Below are 11,361 nucleotides of genomic sequence, written 5' to 3'. Positions count from 1 at the left end.
TACTCTTTCAGTGGAAGGTAGACTATCATTGTCAGTACACAGATTGCACCCTCACTCAGAATGGGGTTCAATCGGAGATCCAATTTTTCGATTGGTCGTCTTCGAATAAGATGTATCAAGTCTATTACGCTATCAGAGGCTGAAATGAAAAGAAATATAATAAAATTAGATCAACAGATTGTCATTTTCGTATTACCGTGTACCCCCGGATACTTGACTGTTTTTAATTTTTAATTTAGCACGTGGTTTGGAGAAACGAAAAATGGAACAGCAAAGAGTGCAGCCAGAAACCGGCTTATCTGATGCGCATAGAGTAACCAGAAGCCCAAATTAAAAAGTGAACGCCGTTAAAATGAATGTGGTACCGCACCGTTCAAATCATCGGGGGTTAACTTTTTAATACACGCATGTGAAAGATATTTCTGAAGTTTTCATGTCATATATTTTTCACTAATTTTTTTTCGAACCATCTCAAATTAAAATTTTTTTTTTCAGAACCCACCCCCCTTCTGTCGGGGGGCTAAGCCATTGCATCTGTTCGATCCATCTTATCGGGAACCATTTTCACCGGGTTTCTACAGTCGTCCGAATTTCACCGCAGTTGTCCGCTTTCGCCGTGTGAACGATGGAATAAATTATTATTGACTTATTTACTGCAGAAAAATCTACCTCCATGACTCACAAATCACTAAAACAAACTATAAAATCAAGACTGATAATTCACTTTTCGGAATGACATTACACGAACTATAACGACATTGAACTCCTATTAGGCTTTTGTTCGATTGTTGGCAATTTTGTTGAGTAATGACCAACAACCCCATTACAGCTATTCAACCAGTATTGTTCAACATCGTATGGTTTATATTTCTAATTCAGCTTGGCACTATCCAAGGTGAAAAATATAGCTTATTTTATAGCTTAATATAGCAATGTAATAGAATAAAAGTATTTAGAAACGCATAATTAAAAAGCCTAATCAGTAAGTCGCTGACAAGTTGAATTTACATTATACCTGGTTTTTGAACAAAGTTGATGAATAAATATTGTTACCCACTATTTAAGTAAAGTTGAAGAGAGGTTGCTAGTTGTTATTGAATAAATACTCCACTTTTGGGCGAACAATGCTGGAACAAATGTTATCATGTTATCATGTTATCATGTTATCATGACAGTATAATTTTTAATCAACGCTAGCTAAATAAATCTGATCGATTGTATCATATGCGGCTTTGAAGTTGATGAACAGGTAATGTGTGGGCAGTGGGCACGTTGAATTGTACAATACCTGACGTACGGCGAACACCTGGTCCGTACTAGTGCGTTCGCCCATGTATCCCACCTGATCCTGCCCAACGACTTTTAGCAATGTGATGGCGCGGTAATTGCTACAAACCAGCATGTTACTCTTTTTGTAACTGGGACACACAACCACTATTATCCGCTTCTGTGGCAGACCCTATCCTCCCAAATCTTGGTAATAACCCAGTGCAGCGTTCTAACTAGTGCCTCACCACCGTGTTTAAACAGCTCTCCTGGTAGTTGGTCAACCCAAGGGCTTTGTTGTTTTCCAGCCGACCAATCTCCTCCTGTAATTCCTGGAGATCCGAAGCTGGAAAACGTATGTCCTACGCACGTGCTCCCTGCCAAATGACTTTTGGTCAAACGATGGAGAGCGTCGAAGGTCACAATAGCCGAATATGTCATTTAGGGTGAAATCAATTTGGCCAAACATGTCATTTGGCTGACATGGGCATACGGTCGAAAATGTCGTTCGGCCAAACTGGTCCTTCGTTTAGCTTTGACTGATTGTTCATATCAATGGCTGCTACTTCGTATTTGATCAGAAATGGTATAAATTGCACTACGATCCAAGTAAATATATGTTTGGATTTGTCACCTATTCTCGAAGTATACGTTTCAGCAATTCATAAATGTAGATCAATGACGGCGCCGACCAAGTACTTACAGTCAGTTGGGGAATGTTAATGCGTATTTATTTTTGCTAATAGAGACCTTAAACACCCTCTGCCTCCCCACAATCTTTAAAAGAGTTGTTTACATCTAGTTTTTGATTCTTGATTTATTTCCAACAAAAACAAGCATAAACAAGAAATATGCATAAATGTAACTTCTTCATTCAAATAATTTTAAGCCTGCTGACAAAAAAAATCTGAGAATTGAGGTTTCTATCTATGTACATGATCATTTTGTATGTAAATGGAGCTTCCCTTTATTCTTATTTCCAACAGTGCAGTTCGGGGAAAAGAATAGATAGGGACAAGCCTGGGATTAGCAGTAGTCATTAGACCACCTAGCTCGTCCGTTCGGCCTAACTAGTCGTTTGGCAGAAAGGGCCATTTGACCGAACGGGTCAACATTCTTAACCAAATTATATTTTCGGTCCGGTCGGCCAAGTTATATTTTCGTCCAAACTACTGTCGACCGAAGACCAGTTCGGCCGAATGACATTTTCGGCCAAACGACACATTAGAGCAGCGGTTCTTAACCTTTTTTCTTGATAGGTACCTCTTCGAACTTTTCCAATAATTGAGGTATATCCTATTCTTTTCTCTGTAAACGAAAATAAGCGTAGATAAAATATATTGAAATCGTACCAGAAAACTAACGGGATATATAACTCTCCTTGAAGTTGGTTGAACTTTGCATTATTCCGTGACAAATTCAAAGAAAATTTATACATCATGCTTCCTACAAACCTTATTTGACTATTGGTGGCTTCCGAGTCCTTTGAAGGGAGGCTTCCGAGCATCTTGAAGGGAAACTTTAGGGCCTCTTGAAAGGCGGCTTTCGATCCACTCAAAAGGGGGCTTCGGAGCTTTTTGGGAGTATGCTTCGAAGCCCCTTGAAAGAAGAATTCCGAGCGACTTCAAGGTAAGTTTCCGAGCCTCTTGAAAGTCGCTTCCAAGCCGGTCGAAGGAGCTTTTCGAGCATCTTGTAGGGAGGCATATGAGCCTCTTGGAAGAAGGCTTCCGAGCCTCTTGAAGGGAGGCTTCCGTGTCTCTTGAAAGGAGACTTCTGAGCCTTAAGTATCCTTCCAAACCTCTCGAAAAAAGAATTCCGAGCCTTTTAAAAGAAAGCTTCCGATCTTGAAAGTACACACTTATTTTTTTTTACCGGGATCTCAGCAAAATGTTGAACTTTTACCGAGAATCGCACAGCCGTGCCCCAGCAAACATGTTTTCTGCCGAGATTTCTGTCAAAATTGCTGATACTCAGTAAATAATTTGCCGAAAATCAGCTAACAAACGCTATTTTTGCCGGAATATCAGTTATTTATTTTGCTGGCGCACGGCTGTGCGGATTTTTGCCGAGCTGCAGAAATAAAAACTGAGTGTGTAGGTATCCGCGCGTTTTGAAAAGAGTCTTTCAAGCCTCTTGAAGAGAGGCTTCCAGGCCGCTTGAAAGAGCTTTCCGAGCATCTTGTAGGAAGGCTTATGACCCTCTTGAAAGGCTTCCATGCATCTTCAAGGGAGGTTTCCGGGTCTCTTGAAAGGCGGCCTTCGAGCCCTTGAAATGGGGCTTCATAGCCTCTGGATAGGAGGCTTCCAATCCTCTTGACAGGAGGTTTCCGATCCTCTTGAAGGGAAGCTTCCGAGTAACTTGAAGGGAGGCTACAGAGCTTCTTGAAAGCGGCTTTCGAACGGTTAAAAGGACGCTTCTGAGCATGTAGAAAGTACGCTTCCAAGCCTCTTGGAAGATGAATTTCGTGCCTTTTTAAGGGATTCCTCCGAGCCTCTCGAAGGAAGGCTTCCGGTCCACTTCCGAGGCATCTCAAAGAGAGGGTTTAGAGCTTCTTGAAAGGCGACTTTCGAGCCACTTAAAAGGAGACTTCTGAGCCTTTTTAAAAGTGTCCTTCCAAGCCTCTTGAAAGAAGAATTCCGAGCCTCTTAAAGGGAAGCTTCTGATCCACTTGAAAATAGGCATCCGCGCGTTTTGAAAAGAGTCTTTCAAGCCTCTTGAAGAGAGGCTTCCAAGCCGCTCGAAGGAGCTTTCCGAGCATCTTGTAGGGAGGCTTATGACCCTCTTGAAAGGCTTCCAAGTCTCTTCAAGGGAGGCTTCTGGGTCTCTTGAAAGGCGGCTTCCGATTCTCTTGAAGGGAAGCTTCCGAGCAACTTGAAGGGAGGCTCCAGAGCACTATGGGGAATTCTCATACAAATGGGCGGCCAAAAATATTTTTTCAATGAAAACTGTTTCTTTGCAACATATTTCATGTGAAGGAATATTTAAGAACCTTTTTTTAACCCTTTAAGGACCATCGTTATCCCTTCAAAAAACGTCACCCGAGAAATTTTTTTTTTTTTAATTTTTTTCTATATTTTTTATTTTGTTTTTTTCCAATACAGCATGCATAAAATAGCAAACAACTATATTTCTAGTATTAATGTTGTTCATTTTCTAATCATAACGAGGTATAGAGAATAAAAACCACAATTTTCAAGAAAACTTTGGTTGCAGCGTTCTCGTAAACGCGCAAATATGTGCAAGCAAATCACTCACTAGAAGGTGGTACTAGGGTTATATTTCAATCCCCCATTTACAGATCAGGGGACATTTGGGGACATTAGGTTTGCGGGACCATTTTATAGCAAAGAATTATGATAATTAAAGTTTTTCTTCTACAACTTTTTGATATTAAACTTTGCGTGCAAAACAAACCAATCTATCGGAAAGCTAAAGTTTTAAGCTTTGAAATGGTATATAAAACATTATATTTGGAGAAAAAATGACTTCATAACATACAAATCAAAGTTAGTAATGATTTTTTATTTTTATCAGCTTTTACCACTTCCCCAGCCCATATCTTTTGACTGAATAAACACAGCGCTTCAATATTTTTCGATTCTCTTATCTAGGGTATATACTTTCATATGATATATAAATTAGACAAATTGGAGATAGTAAATTCTGCGATTAATGGCCACCCTTTTCCCCATAGTGCAGAGCTTCTTGAAAGCGGTTTTCGAGCCACTTAAAAGAAGGCTTCTGAGCATCTTGAAAGTACGCTTTCAAGCCATTTGGAAGATGAATTTCGTGCTTCTTTAAGGGATGCTTCCGATCCGTTTCCGAGGCATCTCAAAGAGAGGCTGAAGAGCGCCTTGAAAAGCGGCTAAGAAGAATTCCGAGCCTCTTGAAGGGAAGCGTCCGAGCCTCTTGAAAGTACGCATCCGCGCGTTTTGAAAAAAAAAAAACCTTCCAAGCCGCTCGAAGGAGCTTTCCGAGCATCGTGTAGGGATGCTTCAGAGCCTCTTGAAAAACAGCTTTATAGCCACTTAAAAGGAGGCTCCTGAGCATCTTGAAAGTTCGTTTCTAAGCCTGAAAGAAGAACTCCGAGCATCTTGAAAGAACGTCCTTAGCCTCCTTAACGTAATTTCCGCGCCTCTTGAAAAGAGGCTTTAGAGACACTTTAAATGAGGCTTCTCATCTTCTTGAAAGGAGGCTTCCAAACCTCTTGAAAAGAGGCTTCCGAGCCTCTCTAAAGGAGTCTTAGAGCTGCTTGGATGGAGGCTTCCGAGAAGCGTAGAAGGATGCTTCCAATTCTCTGGCAACGGAGCAACTGAGCTTCAGAGAAAAAGGCTTCATGCCTCTCAAATGGAAGCTTCCGTACCTTCAGATCTTAGATTTTGGTTCAGAAGCATAATATTCAATATTTTGTTTCAAATAGGCAGATTGTATTGAAGATTTTTATAATTTGTTCATCCATCGTTTTGTCCTTTTGATCATTTGTCGCACATCCCTTAATATACTGTGCTGGTTTTAGAGAAAAGGATTCAATAGGCTTTTGGCTTTAGGCTTTTTACTTCTTGCCATGCATACTATGTATGTTTTGAAGGCTTTGAAATAAAAAAAGAATAACAAAATTATTAAAACTTTATCAATAAGTTTTGATTGGAATTGTAATACACACGCCATTGCGCATTCCTGTTCGAGGTACCCTTTGGGGCCAGCGAAGGTATTCCAGGGGTACTTGTACCCTAGGCTGCCTTCGAGCAAAATGGCTTTTCGGCCAAATTACCAGTTCGGTCATAAGTCGTTCTCAGTCGAATGACATTTTCGCCCACACCGTTTGCGACCTAATAACCATTTAGGCCAAATGGAATTTGGTTAGATGACTTTCGGCTTAATGTGTTATTCATCGGACAAATGGCTTTCCCGTAAAAATAAAAATAAAATCCTTTAGTAATTCTGAAATACCGAACAGTGTCTTGTGAATTCCAACGAATTTATTGTGGAACTTCCGAATGTTTTTCCTTGAACAATTGCCCGTTGAACAAATTCCCGCGGAAACTAAAACACCCCCGACAAAAGTTATGACAAGTTATGGACCTCTATCTCGACTCCCTGGGCATAGTGTAGCCATTTTACTTGCCACGCAAGGGCATGACGGGCATAGCTTTCAATAAATAACTGAGAAAATGCTAATAGAATACTAAGTTGAAAAGCAGGCCAAGCTCCAGTTGGAATGTACAGCCGTAAAAGAAGAAGACTACGTTTTTTATGCGCTAGTGAATCTTGACATGAGACGTCATATGCATTATTTGCAGTGAAATTCAGATTTGTTAACTTTGACGTTAGACTACTCTATATTAAGTGATATGGCTCGTCTCGTTGTCTGGAAGGCACATTACTTAATGTATTTTTTTTTTGTTCGCTTCTGCTCATTTTTTTTAAGGATTTCAAATATTTTTGTGTTTAGTTAGAAATTGAAACTATTTATTTTTCCATCCGATTTAGATTCTATATCTAATTCGGCATTTACCCCATTGTGCACAGAACTAACCTCGGAGTTGGTTATCATAAGCACGATTTAGTTGTACTGGTACTAGCTGTGGTCTACTCAAATAATAGTAAATCTTATTGGTTTTTTATGTCTATTCCTGTCTAAGAGCAATAAGATGCTGATGATGCCAGGGATCGATTCCCGGTCTAATTTTGGTAATACTTTATTTAAGTAAATTCCCAGTCTAGGCAATTTTCGTGTTTGAAACCTCGTAGTTAATAAGCCAATTAAGAGAAGATGAGCATCCGATAGATAAGTTTTCAACTTATTCCTATTTTTATACTGCGCTTCGCTTCACAAAATTCCATTTTTATTTTCTCCATTCCTTGTGCTACCGGATGACGTTTGAATGACGATTAAACTAGCTGCTCATAAACAATACTTACAGAGAAAATTGTTCGTCAGAACCACTTCTTTGATATTCGGTAGTGACTCGTGCGATAGCGCATCAAAAAACGCTCGAACACCCACGTCGCCACACCGGCAGTGGGGAAAAGCGATCGTAGTTAAATTCGGACATCCCTTGTCCATGGCCGCCGCCAGCCGTCGCATCATCATCGGCTCCAGTTTAGTACTATGCAAACGGAACTCGGTCAACTCATAACAGCGTTCTATGCCTTGTGTCATTAGTTTTATGTCCTTCTCTGTGATGGAACCGCAACCCAGATAGAAATTGTGACCCGCGTTTTTCACATCGTACGTGATATCGACTTTTCGTAGTTCTCTTAGATTAGATAGCACCACGTCCAGAGGTATATGGTCGGTGTTATCGTTGGTCGAGGGCTGCAACTGGTCCAGCTTGAGCTCTTTTACATGCAACGAACAAAGATCCACCAACTTTTGAACACTTTCCGGGTCGTAGTCATTGGGCTTCATATGTTCTATTGTTTCTTTGATGTGTTGTTCCAGGTACACTCGAATCCACGGCTTATTATTCACATTCACTGGATAATAGTTTTTCCATCTGTTCACAAATGCTCGCTTCCAGAAGGCATCACTTCTTATTCTGGCGCACAAATTTTCCAGTGGAAAATTCAAATCTAACAAATCCAAAAGAAAATGCCTATCTTCACATAGTGGAATTTCCCGGAAGAACGGTATCGTCAACCAATTGTGCGCGATAGTGTTGAGGCACAGAGTTTTTAACGGTTCCGGATTGCACGTGTCCCACTCAAGATTGATACTGTCCACCTGACGGTGCTCGTCACGTGACAAATGCCGTGAACAAAAGTACGCCCGGTAGGTGTTGAAATCTAAAGTGTTGGGGAATTTCATCTTTGAATGCGCGTTCGACGGCGACAAACTTTCGAAATGAACTAAATAACGTTGGGTGAGCGGCTGTTGTCGTGCCGAATGCTAAATGCGATATGTTTGATCAATGCCGTCGCCGGGTGCCAGCTGAAAATGCACGGCTATTGCGCTGGCGCTCAGGACACACGACGTTCTGAACCGTGTGTTGCGATTTTCGCTTTCTATAGGGAAATGCGAGGCTAGCGAATTTCGGCACATAGACGAGCATATGCAGGGAAGGAAGGGGATTATAAAGTTTGTGGATTTTTTTTATTTCGGTTAAACGACGTTGGTAACCAGAGACAGTGTGGCGTTTGTTTATTTTTAAAAAAGTACTAAAACTCACTGGATGTTTTTGTTTATATGCAAATTTATTGGCGCACAGTGGTTCAAGTTTAAAAAATATACCGATTTTTAAGGATTACCTGTGTGTTTTTGTTTAGAGAAACATTTATTAATTACGTACGTCAAGCAGGAAGGAAGGTCTCCAATTAAGCTGACAAGTGAAGCAATAGAGGATTTATAATTTAGAGATGGGTTGCTCGATTGTTGGAATGCTATACTTCGCACCAGTGTACGGTGGCTAAAATAGTGTTTTTAGCGTGTTTATTTAATAGTACCTTTATTATGTGATTTAATGTAATAGCGTCTTCGACACTTTTTATCAGTAAGTCGATGCGCTTCTTTGGAGGTATTCAGCCTTTTGATCATTCATCCTAAAAGTGAGATTCATTTTTTCCACTTCAGAACATGGAAGGTGTACGTCTTCGCCAGAGTTATGGCAAAAGTTCTACTGAAAAACTCGCTCGAGGACACCAAGTTCCTAATTTCATTATTTTTGGAGATTTATTGCTTTTTATGCCAACAAGCTTTGAACATGTTCGACGTATAAGCATACCAGTGACGCATGGGGACGCATGGTTTGTTATCAAATTTTTGTGATGGGAGAGTGATTTTTGCTTTGCATAGTAAGAAATGGTTTTTGATTACATCAATCCTTACATTCGCTTACAACTCTACAGTTCAGGTATTAAGTTCATTACTTGTACTTTGTTATGTGTGAGATTGACTGCCACAATTTGCCCGTTATCAAGTTGCAGGTAATTCAAATATTAGCATGAGCATTAGCAATGAGCATTTCGCACAAATTCGTAGGGGGTACAAGCCAATATTATTGTATGAGAGTAGCATTACTTTTATACGTTACTACAGATTATTGATTTGGGACCAATCACTATCTCTTAGATGGAAGCAATACACTCTGCAATAGTCGAGATCTGTCCTGGCCACGTCCTTGCGAATGCTGAGGAAGGGGAAGGATGGTTAGTTGGACACCTACTTAAGAAAGATGCAGAGAACTCTACGACATCTCATAGGGGTGCCACGGGAGGTTTTGGGATTGTGTGCGAGGTTAATGACAGTAGGAATCGTTTTGGTACAACGTGAAATATAGAAAGAACTAAGATAGAAATACAAAGTAGGAAAGGGATCCTGGGAATTGAACCCACGACCTATTACTTATAAGGCAGAAGCGATAGCCACTAGTGATTTGTCCAATCTCTACATGTGCTTTACTTTTTTTATTTTGAAATTTTTTAGTTAGCAAACTGCGTATTTCAATATTGTCTAAAACTTTCTAGAACATGCAAAAAGTGTAAAAATAAGTAAAAATGAAAAAGATATGACGAAAAAAAACATTTTTAAGGAGTTGTCAGCATAAAACGGAAAAAAGATCCCTAAAACTAACGCAATTACGAACCTGGTGTCTTCAACGAAGTGTTTCAGGAGAACTTTAACAATAACTTTTATGAAGAATTAAACCTTATATGTTGTGAAGTGGAAAAAATATTTTTTCCATCTCACTTTTAGGAGGATTGATCACATTAACTTACTGTCTGTAAATGTCTGGAGGACAACATTATGTTAAATTGCATAATAAAGGTACCATTAAATAAACGTTCTAAAAACACGATTTTAGCCACTGCGCAGTGTCGTTCTACACTTTGCACAAAAACAAATCTGCTCTTTGATTTTACACCAACTAAATGATTTCACAATATTAATACAGTAAGTGTAACTTACTGTCTGTTCACAAATTAGGCAATAATTTGAATTTTTGACCCCTCCCTCTCCTATATAACAAATAGTTACATTTTTTTTAAACTCCCTCTAAACGTCCCCTTTATAACGCGTAACTGTGAAAATTTTAAAGTTAGATTTATTTTAGGCATGTGTTTTATGTTGTTTTTTTTTCGTTTTAGGTATGTGTTTGAACATTGATACTTGAAACAACGTTAAAAATTTAGGAACATTGTCTCAAAGGACTATTGTGAAAACTCATTTTCACAGAAATCATTCTATAATTTTCATAAATAGAATTTACAACCATGACAATTCGAATAGTTTAGTGGTTAGATTAAAATGCAACTACTTTTTATTTTCACTTGAGTTGGAAGATCTAATCAGAAAGTACTATTCCAATAAGGTTGATGCAAATATTAAAAAAGTCTACCTCTCTCGGATTTTTTTACCCAAAAATAATAATTTGAGGGGGCAACAAAAAAATTCAAAGATTTTTTCTATTTTTTCATGTTAATATATATCATTGGCTTTCTCGTACAACGAAGTTATACCAAAAGGCTATCATTTCACTCCGAAAACGATCTTTTTATAGAAGCCTCTGAGACCCGTAGCGTTATACAGGGTGTTCAATAAGTTCGAATACACTTTCAAAAAATGTTTAAAAATTGAGATTAAAATATTTCTTTTCCCGGTTCCATTTCATTGAAAGTATTGTTTATAAGGAACGTTTGTAACATTTCTTTTGAATGACCTATATTTTGTACTTGTTCACGAGCTTCAAACGTTTCTAAAGCCCATCGCAAGCGGCACGCACAATCTGCATGGGCATTTCGTTCCAGATTTTGAGAATTACGTCTTGAACTGGTACAAGTTGCGGACCTTGTATTTGTACAGCTTTAACATAATAAAGGACCAAACAAGAAAGTTAAGAGGGTTCAAATCCGGGAAGCTGGGAGGTCACTGGGAGGAAAAACCTCAAATGAGGGAAAAAAACTCCTTTCCTAGCATTGCTATCTTGCTCCTCCCCGGGACCGCAAGATGCGTCTTCTACTACGAGCTCATTCGAACTTATCATCAAATCTTTCTGTGTCGATGCCTGCACTTCTCCGGTACTACCAATCTGCTTTACTTCGGAGCCAGCCTCCACTTTGAAGTGGTTGGTGTCTCGACGACTTTAAACAACTAAT

At 39.3% G+C, this 11,361-nt stretch overlaps 1 protein-coding gene across 2 annotated transcripts in view; it reads right to left on the bottom strand.

Moving 5' to 3' along the window:
- Positions 1–8,265, bottom strand: part of LOC134223840 (uncharacterized) — a 532,543-nt gene extending 524,278 nt beyond the window's left edge. For both annotated transcript variants that reach the window (XR_009982745.1, XM_062703057.1), the window contains exons 1-2: positions 7,189–8,265; positions 4–139 (exon numbers count right to left, since the gene is read on the bottom strand). Coding sequence is in view for 1 of the 2 variants with exons in the window: in XM_062703057.1 (XP_062559041.1) it covers positions 4–139; positions 7,189–8,077 (1,025 nt within the window). In the remaining variant the exon portion in view is untranslated. The remainder of the gene's footprint in view (positions 1–3; positions 140–7,188) is intronic.
- Positions 8,266–11,361: the final 3,096 nt, after the last annotated feature.

The sequence above is a fragment of the Armigeres subalbatus genome, chromosome 3 (assembly GCF_024139115.2).
Source record: "Armigeres subalbatus isolate Guangzhou_Male chromosome 3, GZ_Asu_2, whole genome shotgun sequence".
Lineage (NCBI taxonomy): Eukaryota > Metazoa > Arthropoda > Insecta > Diptera > Culicidae > Armigeres > Armigeres subalbatus.
The sequence above is the reverse complement of the archived record's forward strand: the minus strand, read 5'-3'. Positions and strand labels throughout refer to the sequence as shown.